At 36.0% G+C, this 23,128-nt stretch overlaps 1 protein-coding gene across 1 annotated transcript in view; it reads right to left on the bottom strand.

Moving 5' to 3' along the window:
• Positions 1-23,128, bottom strand: part of USH2A (usherin) — an 801,896-nt gene that overhangs the window by 125,383 nt on the left and 653,385 nt on the right. Inside the window, exons 55-57 of the mRNA XM_050780502.1 lie at positions 11,923-12,030; positions 4,898-5,081; positions 3,838-3,995 (exon numbers count right to left, since the gene is read on the bottom strand). Of these exons, the coding sequence (XP_050636459.1) occupies positions 3,838-3,995; positions 4,898-5,081; positions 11,923-12,030 (450 nt within the window). The remainder of the gene's footprint in view (positions 1-3,837; positions 3,996-4,897; positions 5,082-11,922; positions 12,031-23,128) is intronic.

Here is a 23,128-nt window from a genome sequence, read left to right as displayed (position 1 = left end):
TAGACATTCAAGAGAAACTGGTGGATTTATGTTTTCAGAGAAAAAAATTATTGTAATTCACCAATTTCACTTGGTGAGTGTGATCCATGCTTTTGGTAAATCATGTCTATTCCTTTTAGATTTTTGGATGGGTAGGTAAGGCTTCCTAGTTACTAGTTTCTTCATGCTGCGGAGATCATTGTTGTCACGTGGCTGTTTTCCCTTCAGCGGCTTGCCATTTTCCACAATTACCTCTTGTAGTCTTGGCACGCCACTGACACATCCAGTAAAACATTGTTTTCCCAGAATCATTTGGTTTCAACAATACCTAGGTCTGTTCCTTGGTCCTCTGGGCTACTATTTCTAAAAGCACTCGGTAGCATATCAAAGTCCTATGTGGAGTTTTTAAAAAGCTCTATATTTCTTGACTCTATCCCAGGAGATTCTTAGTAAATTTGGGGTTGAGAATCTGTCTTTACACAAGCTTCCTAGGTGATTCTAATGTTCGTTCAGGTTTGGGAACTACAGGCATGGACTGTTTTGCCCATTATTCAGCTCTGTCCATGATGTAATCATTTTGTAATGGCAGGGAGTATGATGAATACCTAGAAAACTATTGTGAGCAAATAAACAATCTCCACTTACAAATTTATTTTCTTTCTGTTTAAAATATATATTTGTGACTATTCAGGAATAGAAAAATGTTTTTATTATCCAAATCAAAACACAGCGTGAGGTACTTTCCAATAAAATCAACTGTAGATTACACACAAGTCAAAATCATTTGACTGTTTACTGAGTTTAAAATCCTTCTAGGCACCAGGAAAAAGGTTTAATTTAAGATTTTAATCTTTCCTTATATTATATGGTTTCTGAAATGGATTTTGTGCATCTTAAACTATAAGATTGACAAGTCTGAATATTACAGATTTATTAACCATTGGTTAAATGGTTAGAGTTAGTGTGTAAAGCATTCTACAATATCCCCTAGGCTGGACCAGAATGAACAATTTATACAAAGCCTGAGGTATGTGAGAGTTAAGGTCATATTAAACAAGCGAAAGTTGTGTTCTATTCCACAATGATACCTTTCGAACATGATACATTAAACATTTAAGTGTGATATTGAATTCAAAGAAAAAAATGACACATGCTGGGAAATTTGAAAGAGGTCCAAACCTCAGTAGGCAGTTTTATTATTTTGAAATGGAGGCTTTGAGACCCAGCAAATGTTGGAACAAGAATGTTTTAAAATGAGCAATTAAAGACAAAAAAATAATTCTTCAAACAATCACCATTGGTATCTATAGAATATTATACAGAACTAGATAACGTATTTATTATATAAATTACCTCGTTTAATCTTTACAGCAACCCTACCTGCCTACATGTAGGTGTTATTGTTATCTCCACTTCACAGATGGAGAAAATTGAGACTTAGAGACTAAGTTCAGCTAATAGCTGGCAGTACTGGGATATGAATCCTGGCTTTTTCATTTGTCTTACTTTCATAGTCATAAAATAAAGATATTTTCAAATCCACACTCAGCATGAAGTCTTCAGATTAGCAATGGCAACTGATATGTGTAATAATGTTAAAATAACAGATATTTTGATAAACCATGGGACTTCCCAGTCATATGGTAAGGAAATCACCAACTTTGCTCATCACCCTGAAATTTCCCTTATTGTTCTTGCAGAATTTGGATTGTAGCAGACCCTGGTCTGAATCTAAAACTTTCTTGTCAATAGGCTAAATCTGGTCTTAGATTGGCTCTATCCAGCTTCATTTTATTTTGTGGTGCAAAAACACAACAGCACAATAAAAATACCAAGAAGAAATATACTAAAAAATTGTGGCCAAGCACATTGGCTCATGCCTGTAATCCCAGCACTCTGTGAGGCAGAGGTGGGCAGATCACTTGAGGTCAGGAGTTCGAGACCAGCCTGGCCAGCATGGTGAAACCCCGTCTCTACTAAAAATACAAAAATTAGCCAGGCATGGTGGTGTGTGCCTACAGTCCCAGCTACTTGGGAGACTGAGGCAGTAGAATCACTTGAACCCAGGAAGCAGAGGTTGCAGTGAGCCAAGATTGCACCACTGCACTCCAGCCTGGGCGACAGAGCAAGACCCTGTCTCAAAATAAATAAATAAATAAATAAATAAATAAATAAATAAATAAATAAATAAAATTTAAAAATCACAAGATAGCAATGCTATTCCATGAAAGTAGAAATCAATTCTGTAAAGGGGACTATAAATGTGTATATTTCCCACAGCAGAAGATATGTCTCTCTTGACATTAAGAACAGAGTTCAAGAATATCTACACTCTTAAAACATAAAGATTATAGCACTTTATGATGCATTCTGCCACTATTAATTATTCCTTTATATTTTATTTAATATGTTGTACATTTATTTTAAAACAAAAGTGGGTGAAATAATGTACATTTAATATTTTAGAGCAACTTATATTTTTCTTTGCTTATAAAGCTCTTTGTAAACTTTCTTTTGAATTTTGAGGAAAAATAATCTTTTCTCTTTGATCTTAGATTATAGCAGAAGGTGTTGGTATATAAGAACTTAAGTTTTATGTATTAGGCCTTTACACTATCTTTATAGCTATACAATATTACCTGTTTTGACCATTCGATTCAATAAAAATAGGCCTCTGCTAATTATGTTATGGAATGGATCTACTGATGGCCCAAATGGCTGTTACTAACTATTTGGTGCCTTGTTGAACTGTAGCTAAACTTATTCTGATGGGGACAAAAAGGGTGTGTCTCAATTTCATCTTAAGACTAGATATTAAAAATAAAGTCACATATTTTTGAAGTGTATTTAACATCTTAATCAATTTTAAATTTTACTTGGAAAGGAAAGTCCCCCATGTGTCCTTTATGTGAAAAGACAGAGAAAGCAAATCTCACTCTACTCTTTACTCCACGGTATTAACGCAGTCAGGATTTTACCCGAGGATGGTGCTTACTTCAAAATATAATATTGCACTAAGTCACAAGGCAACCCAATAATGACTAAATGGCTCAGTGAAGGCTATTCAGCTTACAGAGGAAAAATGCAGCTACCATAAGTGGTCACAACCCAAGGTACATGGGCGGAGTGAACAACTGTCTTTCCAAACTCCGCATTCGCTGATATAATATAAAAGGAATGGTATAATGTCAATGATCCAATCTAAGGAGTCCCATGGAAATGAACATTCAAGGTAATTCTGACCTATATGACTTTCATTGGATATATTAATAGAAGAGGAAGCCAGGCGCAGTGGCTCGTGCCTTTAATCTCAGCACTTTGGGAGGCCAAGGCGGGTGAATCACCTGAGGTCTGGAGTTCGAGACCAGCCTGACCAGCATGGAGAAAGCCTGTCTCTGCTAAAAAAAAAATACAAAATTAGCTGGGCGTGGTGGCATATGCTTGTAATCCCAGCTACTCAGGAGCCTGAGGCAGGAGAATCATTTGAACCCAGGAGTCAGAGGTTGTAGTGAGCCGAGATCGCGCCATTGCATCCCAGCATGGGTAACAAGAGTGAAACTCCACCTCAAAAAAAAAAAAAAAAAAAAAGATGAGTAAAAAGATTTTTAGTCTCTTGTACTTGAAAGTGTTGCTTTCATAGAAAGATATATATACTTATACTGACATCTAGATACCTGTATCTCTATGTATGTATGTATGTACTCATGCATCTACACACTTAGAAGTGTGGTTTAGATTCTGTTCGTATTTATCCAGAAGACCGACTATGTCTTTCTGATTTACTATATTAACAGTTCCATTGTTATCTCTAATTAATTCCTTTATTTACACACACACACACACACTTTTTTTTTTTACCTGGTGGTGTCCAAGCTACAAATATAGAATAAGGCCCAATTACTGTGATATTATATGGAGGATGGATTTCTTCTGGTGTTGACATAGGTGTTTGAACAATGTAATCATCACTAGTACTGCTGCCACCTCCAGTTTTGACTTCTAACTTGTAAGTGTATCTATATTTAAAAAGAAAGAAGAATTGTGATAAAACCATGCACAAGAGACTTGAACAATGATAACCGGGTTTTGTATCCATTGCTTAGTTCTACATTTGTGACAAATTGCAAACTCTTTGCTCCCTTTCCAGAAACTTGACTTAGTAGTTTTTCTTGCACAGGCAACATTCTCTCCAAACCATTGTAATTTCAGCTGCTTTCAACTTTATTTTTAACCTGCTAGTAATTCATAGCTTTTCTTGAAGATTTCAGGAAAGTCTTGGAGTGTGCTGGTGGATTGTGGAGGATTCATTATTCCCCATTTTTAAATGGGTTGGAGTTCAGGGAAATATGTTTAGAGAAAGATGTTTTTAAATTGATCTGCTATTCCTTACAATAAAATGAAATTGATCTCTACTTTCTACAATAAAACATCTGTTGATTTAAGATATGTTTTTGTCTCCGCTGAGAAATGAATGGGAATGAAATGCAAATATGTGGAACTTTTTCCTCTAAAACTACTCACAACTATATGTAGTGTAGCAAGTAGAGAAACATTGTACAAGAAGAAAGGAGAGTTGATGGAAAACAAAACGCTTTACATCTCTTTTATTGCTAGTTTAAGGATGCATGTTTTTGAAGATAATTTGGTAATTTTTAAAGTTTAATACTTCATGTATTTTGTATATTTAAAAATTCTCATGCTTTTATGTCAAACAGAAGACAAATTATTTATATTTTTAAGAAATTTCATGTAGTCTAAAGACTAAATGATTTAGCACTTTTTTCAGTTGTTGAATGGCCAAGGAATGAGGAAGTTAATTAAACAATTTAATAACTTTCAGTTGGACATGCATTTCTTACCAACCCAGAGAAATGTACAAATCTTGCTGTATGATTGGTAAAGTTTTCTTTTAGTTTACCTGCTATTGGGCTCCAGGTTTTTATCAGTGAAATTCTGCTCTTCACTGCCACCCAGGAAAAGCAAGTTTCCATTACGACTCAATTGATATTGAGAAATGAGGCCATTGGGCTTTTCTGGCAGACTCCAGTATAATTCCACAGTTGTAGAATTGATGATAATGTGTCGAGGTGTCACCCAAACTCCTGGCAAGAATAACGCAATGAGGTTTTATTGTTAGGATAAAATAAACAGTGTATCAAAAGTCACACCATCCCTCCATGAACTATGATATTTTTTCTGTTGATTTTAAAAAATATCTAACTGTAAGGAACAAAAATACATAATTGGTGTAAATATATTTTTATTACTTTGATTATTTTATTTTTGAATTGCCTTTGGAAAGTGAATTTCAGACAACTAGCAGTGGATAATTTCTCTGCCTTGGTTGTCACTCTGAGTGTATTTTAAATCAAGGCCTGAGAGACTATCTCGGGAGTTCAAACTTTTTAATACGATTTACCTGGAATATGTGAAAGTAGGCATAATCGAGTATTTACCTGAATTATACAATTCAACAAATGAGTGTACTTTTCCTTTTTCTTGCCCATCAGTGCTATGCTTTCTTCTCTTTTCTTCTCTGGCTATGCCTCTGGCCTCGTTTACTGGGATGTCTTCCCCTCCTGGACCTTGAAAGGATGTAATGCCTCAGAGCAGTAGGCTCTGTTCTCTCTCTCCTCTCTGTGTTTCCTCCTTTCTCTTCTTTTTCTCTCTTCTCTTCTCTTCCAACACTGACTTCCCAGGTGATCTCCATTCAGCATGGGTTTTAAATATGCATATGCTGAAGACCCCCAAAGGCATATGTCTAGATTGAAACTCTCTTCTGAGTGTCAGACTCAAGAATCCAACTGTTTGCTTGACATCTCCATTTGGATGACTGATGATATATCAAAAACTAAAAACATGCAAAACAGAACTCTTGTTTTTCCTGTCTACAATCTATGTACCTCCCAATCTTGTCCATCTATCCATTTTCTTGGACAATACACACAAAAATAATGATCCTTGAGACTTTCACTTTTCATACCCCCAAATGTAATCTAACATCAAGCCCCGAAGATTCTATAAGGTATACTTCCCTGTATCTTTACTTTCACTTCGCCTGGTTCAAGCCACATTTCTCTCTCTCAGAAACTCCTGTCATAGCTTCTAAACTTGCCTTCATGGTGAAATCTTGGCCTTCCATATTCCATTGGGATCTTTATAAAAGTGTATAAAGTGTATATGTAAGCCAGTATCATCTTTATGAACCATATAACCCTTTTGAATTTATTCCTATAATATAATCCCAATTTCTTATTATGACCCATGTGGTCCCACATTTTATTGGCTCTGGCACGCATGGAAGCATTCTTTCCACCGTTCACAGAGCTGTGGCCATGCCAGATTCCTTTCTATCCCTAGAATGCTTCAGGTTATTTCCTACATCTGGGCTTTTGAACTTCCATTCCTTTGACCTGGAACACTTTTGTTCCCTTGCAACATGACATTTTTGAATTTTGTTCTCCTATGCAGAATTGCTCTTATATGTAGAATGTTCTCATATGTTCTCATAGTTCAGTTACTTGTGTAATTATCACCTTATTGATAAGACCTTATTTTAACACTCTCTTAACTCTAACTTGAACCCCATCTAATGGAGTCCCAACCTAGTTTCTCTGTATTGCATGGCTTTTTCTATTTCCTTCTTAACACTCAAAATATCATAATAAAATTCTTTCTTCAACATACTATTATTTTTACGTTATATGACAGTGCAGTCCACTCCTTTTTCTTGCTTTGATGCAAAATTACTTCCATGGTAGCAGGGATCTTCTCTGTCTTATTTGTCAATGTATCTCTATGGATAACACAATGCCTAATACAAGTTTAGTGAATAGATTTATTGTAAATATATCTCCTGCAAAATACTATGCTAAGCACTGCAGGCAGTTCTAGGGAAAGCAGAGATGACTAAGATGTGGCTCACTCTTTCAAGGAGTTTATACTTCTGTCTAAAAGACAAAGTATACACACAAACAACTGTAATTCAATGTCAAACATTCAAATACTCTTATAGATGTACAAACCTATTGATGGAGAACCCAGCAATGAGAAAGCTCAAATCCTACCACTTTATGTTGTTATCGAGTTATACTCTGATTAGACACTGTAAATCTCTTCTGGAGATTAAAAAAAAACTCATTTCAATATTAGGTTCCCTGTAATCAATAGCTTTTGCTTGATTGTATCTCCTGTGTAGGTTACTCTGCATAGGATAAGATTTTGACACTTTAGAAGAAAAATTTTCAGAAGAACAAAATGCAATTTATTTAGCAGCATCCTGAAAGAAACAAGATAGATTTCAAAAATGTCTCAAACATCCCAGCTTTCTAAGGAGCAATATATTCCTGAGAAGAAAGTAGTTCATTTTGTTCTGAGAGTTTGCTCTGTTCTAGGTATTTGGAAAAGTTCACAAATCATAGTATATATTTATGTGTGGGTTTCTCTGCCAACAGCTGCTAGATGATTCAACCAGAGTTCTGATTTAAATGTAATATTAATTTGTTGATTCAAAAGATAAAGTATAAAGTCTTAACTCATAATCTGCTTCCTATAGTTATATCTTTTTCATCTTGAATGTTGTATTAAAAATCACCAAGGTACTAGAATGGCTATTGCTTGGTTTCTGATTTGAAACAGTCAATAAAGCCTGTGGATGAGGAGGAGCTAATAAAATAAAATGAAACGTAATTTTGGGTTTGTTTCAACTTTTAAGTAAAAGTTGAGTTTATTATTTATACAGGCTGGCAAAAGCTCTGTTAAAGTTGGTAATAACTCCATGTCCGTTGGTTTGATTGATAAGATGCAGTTCAAATGTATACATAATCAGAAAGTGCCGCATTTTTACTTGGATGTTGATATGGGGACATCATTATCTTGGCAGCTGCAAGAAATCTTTGCTAGAGTAAGATGATCTTTGGTGGGATATATTAACGAGTCCTAGGTGGAGAATTTGTTCGCTTCACCATGTAACCCCAGTCTAAGTCTCAGGTAAAACCAGAAAAACCTATTCTGTATAATAAGGGAGCAAATTGAGGCAGTTCAAGGGAAAGAAATGAATAGTAGGGAGGAAAGTAACCTAAGAGGATGGGGTGGGGTAAACTAGCTGAGAGGTTAAAACGGGAAAGGTAGAAGTAAACCTTTGTGGGCCTCTTTACACAATGACAACCAGTATAATATGTCTACTGTATTTGTTTTAAATTTATCTTGAGTTGCATGCAATATTACCCACTTCTCATGTCCCTACAAATCTTCATTCCAATTCAAAATTCCCAACATTTATTGTGGATTGTTTTTCTCGTGAAATCTGGTGATAGGAACCAATTTTGTATTAGTTGATGTCAGGGATGCACTGAATTCTGGACTATTTAGTATTTGTTAATTTATTCACTCAACATTCTATCTGACTCTGTGTCATTTTCTGTGTTGGGCACTGTGGATATGAAGATAAAGACTCACTCTTACCCTTCATGGAGTTCATGTATCATGGTGAATAAAGATGTTGATAAAAAATTGTACTCCAGTATGATACATGCTTTAAGAGAAGGAGACACAGTATTCGTTAGAACACTTAGAAAGGGTAACCTGACACAGACTGTGGGGAGAAATGGAGATGGGTAGGAAGTAGGTGGTTGTAATGGAAGATTTCAGAAGGGGAGATGTGCGAACCAAGTTTTGAAAAGGTGGGCATTAACTGAGTGAGGATGTAGGGAAAGGGAGTTCAGGCTGAGGGGAACCCACAGAAAGTCCTAGAAATATGGGCAAGGATAGCAGGACTGCACATACCGTGGCATGACTGGTGCATTGCATGGCATGTGGGGAAGACTGAAAGCCTTGAAAAATTGATGGAAGTTAAAACTTGAGGGGTCCATGTTGCTTTGCTAAGGAGATATGGATGTATGTCTTCCTGGAAGGAAATGGGATTTTATGGAGGTGACTAATATGGCATATTCTTATTTTGTCAAAAGAGGAAAAGAATTAGGATGTGGGATGTGAGAAAGAGGAAAAATGACTAAAAAAGATTAGAGGAAGCAAACCTAGTTACGAGAATCCAGAGAACTTCTCTTCTTATAACTATAAAGATCTGAACCAAGGTAGTGGTAAAACAGATGGTAAAGAAGAACAATGTTTTAAAAAGTCCTTAAGATTTAAAACAAATAAGATTTTATGAAGAATTATGTATTACTTATGGAAAAGGGAGCCATCAAGAATGTCAAGCTTTGGGCTTAGGTGATAGGTAGGTGGTAGTATCTGAGAGAAGAAGAAAAGCAGGTTGAGGAGTAGAGTGGAGTGGAAGAATTAAGTGGTGAAGTACTGAGGTTAAAGTTTTTGAAAAACACCTAAATATAAACATGTAGTAGACCAATACATAAATAGGATTTAAATCCACAAGGGTAGTTTTAGTATTTGGTAGCTCTCAGCCTCCGTTAGGAGATAAAGCCAGTGCTTAAGAATTCCAGAACAGCTTGGGAGTTATAGTGCAAACAGTAGAGGAAAAACAAAGGGCGCATAAACGTTAAAAGAAGGGCAGAGGAAGAGGAATCTAGAATGAAACTGAAAAAGACTGGTTCTTCTTTTCCCTTATCTTTTCCACATTGTCAATGCTAGAGGAAAGGATGTCTGCAATTTTGCATGATTTATCTCTAAAATGAATTAGAACTCACTTGGACTTCAGTAATTGTAGAAAAGAGGAGTAATAATTTCATTCAAAATCTTCCCATTATGTGACTAAAGGTACAGGTACACAGTTTTCTATGAGGATAAAACTGTAGAGTACTGTGTCCAACTTATCAATGAGGTTGTAATGTGCATTTATTTTTTCTTAGATTGAAAATGATAGGCAAGTGAAAAGAGCTCAGGTTGCATTGGCTATGCTAAACACTTCTTTTAATTCTCTTCATGTTCACTTAAGATATTCATATATGAGATCTTCAAATTATATCCGATATATTTCAAAATGGCATTTTATAATTAGTTATATCTGGGTGAATAATTTAAAATGGTATACTTGTTTTCACTTTACAATAAAACAACAAAACTTAATGTGATTGCTAAGGTGTTCCCAAGTTAAGCATTCGTACTATATTTGTATCATATATGGGTCATATATAAATGGCACTTATTCAGCCAGAAAATGGCCCTAAATCCGTGTTTCTTCTGCAGAGGGAAGTCAATTTTGTTTATCATTTCTTTGCATGGTTGTTTGTGTTAAAGGAAAGGTACATACAGTTAAAAAAAAAAATTAAGGGCATTTCTCATATCACATTACCCTGCACTGTTGAAAGCTACAATTTTTAAGTCATAAAATGTAAGTCCTTTCAAGAAATTTTGTCGGGAAAAGTGGGAAAATAGATGTGTATTTCCAATGAATTTAAATACATGAATTTGGTAGACAGGAGTGGAACAAGAGATTCCGTTATTTTATCAGGCTTGAGTTTCAGCCAAATCTGGTTGATAGATCCTTTAGAAATTATCCATTATCATCAAAGTATCCATTTGATAGTTTACCTTTCCAAAAAATCCACTGCTGGTTTCTTCCTTTCAAAGGAACACTAAGCTTTTTGACATGAAACATTCTTTATATAGAAAACATCATTAGTGAATTCCTGGTGAGGAGCCATATGCCCCATATGTGGAATTTTCCATTTTATTCCCCATTTACTGGTAGGAAGTTCAGGTCTAATATTCTGAGGTACAACAATCCCTTTCATTAGAAGAGTAATGGACAAGTAGTTCAGGAGTCTATGGTGGTAATTAACATTGCATTTCTGTTTAGAAACTTATTTATGCCTTGGTTTCCCCATATGAAAAATAGGCAGATAATGAAGATTAACAAAATAATTAGTTGATCACTAACACATGCCACTTAGTATATTATTCTTTTGAAAGTAAATGACACCACCCATCCCACCTCTCAATGCATGGGTAACCATTGCTATCAGTTGGTGTGTATACTTCCTGGATTTTTAAATGCATTTATTTATTAACCATTAACAACAAATGTCATTTTCTCAGTTTGTTCTTATACGTTAATATAATTTCATAACTTCCTCTTTGTATGAACTGATCATCTCATTCTTTTATATTGGTGCATGAAATTCCACAATATGAGGATAGCTGATTTTATTTAGCAATTCTCCTACTCACAAACATTAAAATTGCTCCCAACATTTTGCTATTAAACAAAATAAATGCGTCAATAAACATCCTGGTGGATGCCTCCTTGAGCAGTGTGGCACAGTTTCTGGCATAAATGATGAAAACAGAATGGCTGTATCATGGGAAATTAACAATTTAAATGTAATAGACATTTCCAATTTGCCGTCTAAGGTGATGATTCCATCTTATATTCCTTCAAACTGCGTCTGGTTGTACATCTCTGTACATCACTGTTCATTTGTCAAAATCCTTGTTTCTTGTGGTCCATCTCAGAAGTCATCTGCTCCATAAAGTCTTTCTTGATGTCAATGATGGGTTATTGTTTCTTCCTCTTCAGGCCAACCTTAGTACTCTATTCATTTGTTCTTTCTTAACATCAACTTTTAGATTTTCTCTCTTCATACAGATCTTTCTCCTATCACTTCTACTTGATTGTCAATCTTGAGGGCAGAGAATATTTTAAACAACTTCAGCAGTGAGCATGGTGCTTATTACATATTAGATGCTCCCAAAATATTTGTTTAACATCTGAGTTTTTTAAAAATTTCAATAATTCTTCTTTCCACAGAAAGTCAACTCTAAAAAGGTTAAAGAATTGAAAGCGAACTGATCTTGGGAAGCTACACATGAATCAAGCCTGAAGAATGGGAACCTAGAATACGATTTTATTCTGTACCTATCAACTTTATTGCCTCTTCCTTGTTTGTTATGAAGGAATTTACAGATTCCATCTCAAAATGCTGTGTGAAAATTTCTTCCCTCAAACCATGGATATTGTTTCATTACCTTCAGGAGCTGCCTGCAGTGTCTGACCTAGAAAAGGCTCGCTTGAAGTGCACCCAGCAGATGTACAAGCCGTAAGCGTGAAACTGTAGTTGGTGTACGGCTGGAGACCTAGAAAAAGCAAGCAAGAAATAAAGTACACCTTAAGAGGATTACTTATTATCAATAAGGCACCAGAAGTAACATGCAGAGTTGTAGATATGATAGCCAAAACATTTAAGATTACTCTTTAAAACACTCTTTAAAGGTCTGAACCTCATAAGAGGTTAAGTGTTGAGCAAAATTTCATTTATCACTGATAAACTAATAAATTCTCAGCCATAGAAGAGACCTTAAAATTCATGTGAACCATCTACCCTTCTCTTGATTCCCTATACAAGATGTCATTGAAGAGGCTGTCCCGTCTATACGATCAGAGCACTCCGTCTCCCATAGAGCCCATTTCATCTTTAGAGAGCCCTAGAGTTATCCTTATTTTGTTTGAAAGTCCTTCCTTATATTGTGATGAAATCTTTCTATCGCTTTCACCCCTGGGGACATATAGAACAAATCTAATTTCTTTTCCACATGACAGTTCTTCAAATGTTTGTAGACAGTTATCAAAACCCCCTGAGTCTTCTCTTCTCCAGGCTAACCATCCCAGTCTCTGCAATTGCTTCTTATATAAATAGGGGCAGGAAAATAAAAAGAATGTTAGATTCAACATTTTCTTGCCCCAAGTCATATTCAGCTCATATTAATGCCAACCAACACTTTTGTTTTTAAACTTTGCACTCTGCCTAATGTGCCTTTTTTTTTTTTTTTTTTTTTTTTTTTTGGTGTGTTGATTTTGTCTTTACACGTAGATTAAGGCTAATTTGGAGAAGAGATGGTGCTTATTACTTCTTTCGTATTCAGAATATGATACAGCATGGTAATAGTTCGTAAGTTTTCAGGGAGAAAAGAATGACAATCCATCTAAAATAGAAGTTGTATATTGTTAGATTTTGCTGCTCTGTGCGTGGCTGGTGACCTTGTGAGAGTTACTGAGCTCTCTTCGCCTTGGTCTACTGATCTGTAAAATGGGGAATCATTATAGCATCTAGCAGACAGGAGAAGATGAAATAGGATACACAAAGTAGTATTTCATTCTAGCAGAAGCAACTTTAAAACTCAGCAGCATTCAACAAGGAGGATATTGAGGCTTACAAGACATCTCTCCCTTGACGCTTGGGAAAGTTCAAACAATGCCAAAGCTCTCTTTGAGAAAAAAATAGTATTTTAAAACAACAGGACTTAGCCTATTTGTTAAATAATTGAACTAAGTTACAGATGAATCCAATGATTGTTATGCTTATTTTTTCACATATTTTGAGCTACATTTTCACATATTTTGTTCTTTTGGTGGAATGACCGTTCCTTCAGAGATGTTCATGTGTCACTTTGTCCGTTTATGCAGATTTCTCCTCAAATGCTACATTTTAAAAAATTTTGACCACTTCATCTAAACAACCCATCCATCACGTTTTATCACCTCACATAATTTTCTTATTTCATAGCCTTCAACCATCTCTGATGTTTGCTGTGTCTCTTGCTTATTTGTTATTTGTCTCCCACTTTAGATGTATGTTCTGAAAGAACAACAACTTTGTTTTGTCTCTCTGTATCCTTAGGATTGTGACAGGCACAAAAGGTGTGTTTGTTCAATGAATGAAAAAATTACCGATCTCATTCATTTAGAATGAGAGCAGTAGTCTGGGTTCTCTGCTAAAGCAATAATGTTCTGCAGCTGGAGCTGCCCCAAGGTTTAGCTTCAGAGCCCTTTGTATTTTCTTATCAACTTAGTGATAAGATGCAGGCACTTATTTGATTATAATCTTCCATTTGGTTGCTTTGGAGGATTTACATAATTTTGATATTTACCTGATTTACAGATGAAGAATATGACTAAAGATCTAAGCCATACCCAAGCCACATATGTTTGATAAAAGCTTATGGGAAAATGCTAAGATTACAAAATGTAGAGCTCAAAATAATGGAAGGGAACATTCAAGAATGAAACTCAGAGGTTGCAGTGGCAAACTCGTTTAGCTTGACAATGTCTCCTCTTCACTCTCACTACTGACAAAAAGGGTCTTGACCAGTGTGATACCATTTTACCTAAGTATCTTATTTTCCCCATTTAGAATATAAGCCCTTTGAGAGTAGAAATGACATCACTGAGTGAGTCTTTTTGGGAGGTCATTTTCCCCCATAGTGCCCATTTTTAGGCATTCAATGTTGAACAAATATTGCTTAAGGAAGAGCATGCCCACGATAGTGTCCCATAAAGTTTGCAGAGATATGAGGCTACGATGTCTGTCACCATGTGACCTGACCAAAAAGGTCCTTCCTCATAATTCCATCAGTATCCCTGCCCATGGCATTGATTTCTTTGAGTTGGGGATTTTTTTAGTTGCAGAATATTAATAAAATAACAGAAATTAATATAATTTGTGAGCAATACGTATATTCTAGATTTTTTCCTGAATGCCAGATGTAAATCTGGTAGCTAAAAGTAAACAGATACTTTATTTTTTTTTCTGGAATATTCTGACCAAAACAATGGCCTCAGTTATCTTCCTCAACATGGTCCTGGTTGGTCTGATTTCAGATATGCAGTGACTGTAAAAGAAAATTTTAGGATGAGCATTAGGGAAAAAAGAAAATTCATAATCACAGAGGTTTGCTAAGGTTGATTAGAGGATTGAGAGTATTTGTAATGAGAATTGTAGTTGAAAGGAAAATTAATGTATATAAAAATATAAATTGTCATTTCTTGACAAAGCCTTTCTGCAGCAAGTTGAGTGGTCTCCATTTTACTTACAGCCTAGAATTTGAGAAGGCAGGTGTTTAGGCATGGTACAACAGTAGAGTATCCAGCAACTTAGGGATTTTTGAAAGAGGGAGGAAAGTGCATCAAAAGAGTTTACATTAAATGGGGTAGGTTCACCAAGCTACAGGTGTTTACATTAAATGGGGTAGTTTCACCTAGCAGGATATGGGGGTAGGGCTGGTGGAAGGAATATGTTTCTCTTGAAGCTACTGGTGTACTAGAATCAAGGAGGAATGGCAAACTCAGCACTGAGCAGAAAACCTTGGTCAAGAAGTCAGAGGAGTTCAAACATATTGTCAAATCAAGAGGAGTCAACATGGTGCACTAAGGAAAGGAGACAAAGATTGAAGAACCAAAAGGATGAGAGTGGGAGACATGTCTGCAAGTGAATATGGGGAGAATGGCAGTTTTACTCTAATTCATTGGCACTTTATCCTCTAGAGCTGTGTCTGTCCCTGAAATGTAGCCATGCTGGCCAGTTTAATGGACCATGTGGGCAAAGTGTAGAAATACTTAGGCTCATTTCAAAAGATGTTTGCTAATGTGTATCAAGCAACTTCACACCTGCCATATTTACCTTCCAGGGTCTGTTCCTGCTTTTTAGAACAAAACTCACAGTTTCCTTGGATAAGCCAGTCGTTTGTCCACTATCAGGCTTTGTACTTTATTTAGTGTTGACTTCATCTGGGCTGAGGAGTGTATAGATGACCCAAGCCTGAACACCAGCTCTATGTTCTCCCATCACATAAGAGCTAGAGCTAATAGTATTTAAGTTACTCAATGGCTGCCTTCCCTCTGAAGATTAAGCGGCATTTAGAAGACATAAAAATGGTAGAAACCATTGCAGCTGCTCTTTATTAAAATTAATATTATTTTAATTGGCAAGTCATAATTGTATACATTGTAGCTGCTCAAAATGAAAAAAAAAGTTAGAACAATTTAGTTCAAACACCAGCACAAAAACTATAAATTAGGAAGAAAAAACCCAACAAACCAAACTCAGGGTGTTTTTGTTTTTGTTGATCTGTTTTTAATTCTGTTTTCATTGGACTCTATACATTAACTAAATATATTTTATGAGAATTGCAGTTATTTTAAAGGAAGTTAGTTATAAGATTATGTAAATGACATACTAGCAAAAGTTTATTGAGCATTTACTACTACTTGGCCCTCTTCTGTGCACTTTATGGGTGTTAATATAATCAATGCCCACACTAACTTTCTGCTGTGCATGCTATTATTTGTTCATTATACAGATAAGGAAGCTAAGGCACAGAAAGTTGGAGGAAATTGCCTGTGATCACAGAGATAAGAAAGGGCTGGGGCCAGGTGCAGTGGCTCATGCCTGTAGTCCCAGCACTTTGGAAGGATGAGGCGGGTAGATCACCTGAGGTCAGGAGTTTGAGATCAGCCTGGCCAACATAGTGAAACCCCGTCTCTACTTAAAAAAACCCTACAAACATTAGCCAGGCGTAGTGGCACATGCCTATAGTCCCAGCTGTTTGGGAGGCTGAGGCTGGAGAATTGCTTGAACCTGGGAGGCAGAGGCGGTAGTGAGCTGAGATCCTGCCACTGCACTCCAGCCTGGGTGACATAGTAGCGAGACTGAAAAAAAAAAAAAAAGAAAGAAAGAAAGAAAGAAAGAAAGAAAGAAAGAAAGAAAGAAAGAAAGAAAGCCAGCCAGCCAGCCAGCCAGTATTGGAACTTGGGCAGTTACACTGAGAAATGTGGCCCAGAACAACTGGATCAGGCTTCCTAGCCTTATAATAAAAACCATGACATAAATAGCTCAAAGCCCAGTGAAATTTCCAGTAATATAAAAAATTCAAGTGGGACTATATATTTAAATATTTTCATTTTAAATATTATTATGCGTCATGTAGTGAGGTACTGAGTCATGTTCTCTGCTAAGAGAGCAGTCTGAAATTAGGCTATTTGGGTTCTAATACTTATCTACTTACTAAGTACTTGACTACAAGGAAGTTTTCTGGTTTCTAGGTTCCTCAGTTTCTATATCTAGAAACTGTAGGCATGATAGTAGAGACTGCTTAATAGGTCTACAGATTAATTTAAGTGAAGGCAATATCTAAATCCATAATTTAGAAAATTTAAAACCATATTCTTTTAGTTTTTATATTTTTCATATTGTTAGAGGATTGGATTACTAATAGGCTTGGCTCAGATAATCTGTAAGAAAGCATCAACTACTATCAGGCATAGATGATTTACATGAACCTGATGACCTTTCATATATACGACTCTGTAAAACTCAATAAAATGAACACATTTCAACTGGAATTTGCTGTCATTTTAAGTAAGCCTCTATCGGTAGTCCTTAAAACGAGATATATATGACATATTAGCAACAGGCAATGAAAAGGGCACACCAATTGAAAACTACTCATGAATTGATCAGGATGAGAAGAGGGAAATAAAGAGATGTCTCAAAGGAACCGTTCCAACTGTAACTTAATCCTGAAGTCGAAGAGTAGAAGGAGAAAAGAAAACATCATTCAAGTGCTCAGCATTGAATTAGAAGAGTAGGAAATAGCAGTTGTAGAGTACAGAAAGGCAAATGCATGGAGAAAAGCCAAGTATTTAACATTTCAGTATAGTGAAGATTACTGTGGCTGCAAATTACCTGAATTTCCCTACAGGGAATCATGTTCTTTTTTAAAGGAAAGAAGCATAATATAACCAAACTCATTACAATTACACTTCCAAGTAACGTTACTTTCAAGAGTAAATGTGTGCTAAAAGGGACTGCAAAATGTCTGCCTTTAGTTCATAAAAATATGATTTGGAAAATAAAACCCATGTTTACAAAAGTTATATTTGATGTACTCTATAAAGAACAGCTTGCTTCCAATTTTTAATCTCCTGATAAATAGTCAAAAAAAAGGCACATTAGCCATTATAATTTCACATAGCAAGTGCTACTTCAAAACATTCAGCCAATTGTTCTAGAGTGTCATCTGTTATATTCTAAAGAACTACCAAATAGCCCTAAAGAATATGTAATTCTGTGAGTTCCTCCATCAGCATGTTTAGTGATTAGCTCAAGCACTGAGAGGCCTGAGTTACGTTAAAAAGTTTTTGTTAGGTGGTTATAAAGTATTGTAAATAACCATCCTGCGGATAAGTCATCTGTCCTGGCACCAGTTCACCCAAACTGGATGTGTGGTCTGGCCCCTTGGACACTCACATTCAGTGTCTGTTACTAATGATACAGGAGTTAAGAAGAAATCACTTAGGCAGATAGTAAAGGTATGGGAGTCCTCGGTAAGGCTTTTCTTTTTAGTGAAAAGCCCCAAATAATTTTCTAACAAAGGGCAAGCATGTAAAGTCGAGCTGCAGACATAGGCAAGCAAGCTGGGCGCTTGCATGGGTGAATGTGGGCAGGAACTAAGGACCATACATGTTCAAGATGGCGGCTCCATCTTCCCTTCTCCTTGTCAGCCACTTGTACTGTAAGGCACAGACAAGACGGAGCCAATCAACTGGAAGGCCCATTTGTATAATAAGATTAGGGTGCGGTGACCAGCCTTCCCCTCACACTATGTAAATATCATACTTGATCGAACCAATCTGTGAGCCCTATATAAATCAGACACTGCCTTCTCCAGCCTGCCTATAAAATCTGCTGTGATCCACTGCCTCCTCACTTTTTCGGATGTCTGTCTCTCTCTCTCTCTTTCTCTCTCTCTCTCTCTCACAAGGAGTTGCTCTCCTCTCTCTTCTATCAAACTTTCCACTCCTTAACCCACCCACATGTGTCTGTGTCCTGAATTCTTTCTTAGTGCAAGACAACGAGCCCCAGGGTATATACCACGACAGCTATAATGATAGTGCTTCCTTTTGCCCTCACTTGCCTGGGATCTCACTAAATGATCCCTTTCAGAGCATCTCTGCCTACTGAGATTCCCAGGAACTCCAGCATCCACTGGTCATCTTGATTGTGATGGATAGAGCCATATCAGCATTCTACTTATATCAATCTGATAATTTGTGAAAATCTAGATGTTCAAAACTGATACACAAAAGCATCATGGAATTACTTTACAGACATCTAAGGTGCCTTTAAACTAGAATTTGTTTTACAGAATTTGATTAAGGATTATTTCAGGAGCTCACATGCTAAAGCCATCTTTTCTGGATGGTACCATCCTTCACAATCTCAACAGCTGCCCATTCCTCTTACCCAAGCCAATTTCTTGTCCCCCCACTTGGGCAGCATTGATACTGTCCATTTTCTGTATTCATGCTTTATGAATTCAGTTGCTACCTCATATGAACTGAACATCAAAACAAAGAGCCTCTTTCATTGCACATGCCAGTAAGATCACTTCATGACTTTTAGTTCTGACTACTTGCTATAAGCTAACTTGCGTTATTAATTCTACATTTCATGTGAAATTCTGAACCATAACTTAGGTCCCTCTCTCCAATATCTTCCTGATCCCAAGACGTCTTTCCTAACAAGTTACTTCTTTGGCAGACTCTCTTTCCAGATATACATCAGCATTAAGACTATTATTTAGACACCAGCAAGGAAAGACCCTTTCTCTTTGATGGTGTCTAAATAATAGTCTTAATGTTGATGTATATCTGGAATAAATATAGCAACAAAAATATAATATTAATTATATTATATATATATTTTGATTTTAGTGACAGTATTTTAATAAGTATTAAATAAATATTTTAATAAATACTTTTCCTCTTTCAAGTTCAGTGTTATACTAGACTGAGGATTCTTTTCTGCATTTCCAGGCAGACTTTTCTTCTCTAAAAACAAAATGTGATGTCAGGTGGCAGCAAAATCTGATGTTGCTCAAACATGAGACAATGAGGACATTGCAAAGGGAAGGGGGTGGCCAGAACTGGAGTGACAAGAGAACTAGCGTCCAGCAAAGTACACTGGAATATCCGGGATTTAAGGAGAATTTAAAAAAATACCTTTGTCTAGGCAGCTATCAATTATAGTTCTTTGGCCTTAATATTTTTATCCATAGGCAGGTTTTAAAAGGAGAAAAAGCGGTTGGTGCTACTTTTTTTTTCTTTTTTGGTCAGGCACAAATTTAGTTGTTCTCAGAGTTGAAAAAATGAAAAGAAAATAAACTCTTATCACTATTTTCACAGGTCCCTAATGCTTGGTGGTCAATAGTTACATAGTAACTGAGGGGAATGCAGCCTGGAGCATTGCATACAACCACAGAAGAAACTCTCAAAGCTTTTTGAGGACATTATCACCATCCTAGTTTTCTTGCTATCTGTTTTAATTAAAGAAATATACTGCAATTAAGTCCAGACTGGTGAAGATCAGGGTTGGATTTGTGGACTTTCGACTGTGCAATCAAACAAGGTACCATGCTTGGAAGCATGTGAGCTTACTTCTATGCTCTGCTTTCATTGTCTTGACATTTTAATGATTTCTGAACAAGGGGCCTGAATTTTCATTTTGCACTGGACCCCACAATTTTGTTGCCAGATCTGTCTGAGATTTAGATATGTTTGACAGTGGCATTTTTATCTCCATTTGAAACAGAATGTAGTCAAATACTAGTTTACTATTCAGTATTTATTCATTCAACAAACACTCTGTGAATATATTAAGTAATGTGATGGGTACCAGGAACACAATGGCAAACAGGAAGCTACTGTCTCTGTACTTAAAAAGCATTACCTATTACTAATTGTGGAACAGAGACAAGAGGAAAGGCTATTAGAATAAAATGTGATAATTACTATGAGAGCAAAGATAATATGGGAACACCTAGCAGAGTTATCTAAGAATAAAATCCCTTATGAAGAATTTCTACATTTTGTTGTATTGATGGTTAAAGTATGTTTTCTCTTTTTCAAAAGTGAAGTGTAAGGTATCTTTCTCAGTATAACATTAGTATTACATTTTCTGCTACAACCAGCATTGTTAGAGTTTATGCTATTTAGCACACAAAGTTTTCATTAACTTCTAGGAAGATGAGAAAGGAAAGTAAATTATTCTTTCCTTGCTAATTTAATGCTGGTGGGTTTTTCCTTTTAAATGAAATGCAATGATGAGTAACTTCTAATTAATTATTTTGGAAAACAGTTTTCCCAGAGTTAAGAGACACACAGGCCCTTATTATAGTTGATGCTAAACAGGACACAACTAATTCATTTTTTTCTCAGTGGCCTTAATTATTTAGTTAATCCTTTCTTCTATTCCTAAACTCATATTAGGAGGCCCACGTATAATGTAGAGGTAGCCCAAAGTGAAACAATGCCATAACTGATGTCCAAATTGTTCTGTACAGGATGGTGGATGTGTTTTGTAATAAATGATATGAAAAGGTCTTTTATTGACAAGCTGCCATGCGCTGTTTGCATTAGCGAATATGAGAAGATGATGGCTGCTACTCCTTCGTCCCTATGGTATTCAGCTCAGTGAGATAGCAGAAAACGCTTCAGTTTACTTAAAGCATTGATAACACCTCTAAATAATTAACTGAGGACTTCCTGTCTTCAATTACTTAATGCTTTTTTTAACATCTTGAGAGGATTATAAGCAATTTATGGATTTCACATGATGAGTGCGTTCGCCACTATTCCCACAAAGCATTTACGGGATCATGTTTCTAAAGCTTTGAGGTAATTAAAAATAAGCATGGAGACAATGGGGCTGAGGCAAGGTGCTCCCTTTCCCTCCTGTCATTCCTAAGGACCTAGATTTTCAGGCTCTGGGACAACGAGTGCTACAGCTTTATTAGTGCTCTGTTGCTCAGGGAATGCCAAGCTTTTGGAAATGATGAGAAAACCAAAACATTTATCCTAGGGAGTTCAGGCAGCATTTCCATCAAACATTTAAGATGAAATAGAAAAGAAATGTGATTATTTTAGTTCATTCCATGAACTCAATAAAACAGTCATTCACACCATAAAATACTTCAGTACTACATTTGGTCAGTCAGCTAACCGTGGAACTGAATTTTCCTGGGCAGATGAGTAACATTATATAGATCTCAGGTTTCAGATTACCTAATTCCTAGCACCATTCCTGTCCCCAAAGAACTACATATAGGAGGCTCTGTACTTGGTAAGGTTTTGCTGAATGAGGACGTATTTCTTTATTCTACAAAGAAATCCCTATTTAGGGCTGTATTGGACGAGTGAAATACTCTCTAAATCTAATTAAAACAATATCCATAGAAATTAAAAACACAACACAACAAAACAAAAGTAGAACAGGGAGATTGGTCAAATGACTCCTAAAGACTTTTACCAGATTATGATTTTTACTGTTAAGTAAAAATTAAAATCATATTAAAAAACCTTAAACTATTTATTCCTATAATAGGATTTCTGGCACCAAGATATGTGTATGAAATCTACTCTGACATAAAAGTAGCCATTAAAAATGTCAATGAAAGGAAGAACTGGTAAGGTGAAGTTATTTAAAGAAAAATCTTTGCAATTATTTTATAATTAATGAGGCTATCAATCCTGTTGGTTTGAACATTACAATTGAATTTAGTCTGTTGGTGTATAAATGCTGATTTCTAAAAAATGCAAACCAATACAGTGGCAACAATTCAAAGCTGATTCTGGTTAAGTTGATAGATACTACAAGAAGGAATTTCTTTTGCCTTATATCTCAAGTATTGTGAAACCTTTACTGGTACAGTCTTAATGTGCCTTAACTTGGTTTTCAAAACCCTGTAATTAACATCCCATTGCTTACTCCAAGTGATTCGTTTGATTTTTCACCACTGCATCCTGTACAGAGTTCTGCTTTCAGTTATTTATTTTCTTGTCAGTCTTCCCTATACGTGAGAGCATCTTAAGAGCAGCAGTCTTATTTTAGACCACTTAGTGTACTATCTGGAAAACTGCAAGCTGGCAATTCATTTTGGGGAGAATGAAATGATATTCTGATTTCCTTTCAGATAGAGGCAGTGAATGCCTTGGATACGCTGAGTAGGTCGGCTTTCTTCTTCATCTTTCAAATATGATTATTAAAAACATCTCTTACAAGGATGTGATGAGAGTCAGAGAATTCAAAATGCAAATGTTTCTTTAAATGATAAAGCACCACATAGAAGTAAGGTTTTATTATGTAAAACACCATTATTTCAATCACTTGTGATGATTTCCACTTCAAGTAAAATAAGATAAAAGAAATGAATTTGATCATTTAAATATGAGGGCTTTTCCCAACCCCATTATCTTTTTTTTTTTGAGACAAAGTCTCGTTCTGTTGCCCAGGCTGGAGTGCAGTGGTGCAATCTCAGCTCACTGCAACCTCTGCCGCCCAGGTTCAAGTGATTCTCCTGCCTCAGCCTCCTGAGTAGCTGGGATTACAGATGCACGCCA

This window comes from Macaca thibetana, chromosome 1, assembly GCF_024542745.1.
Source record: "Macaca thibetana thibetana isolate TM-01 chromosome 1, ASM2454274v1, whole genome shotgun sequence".
Taxonomy (NCBI): Eukaryota; Metazoa; Chordata; class Mammalia; order Primates; family Cercopithecidae; genus Macaca; species Macaca thibetana.
This window is presented reverse-complemented; position numbering and strand designations above follow the sequence as displayed.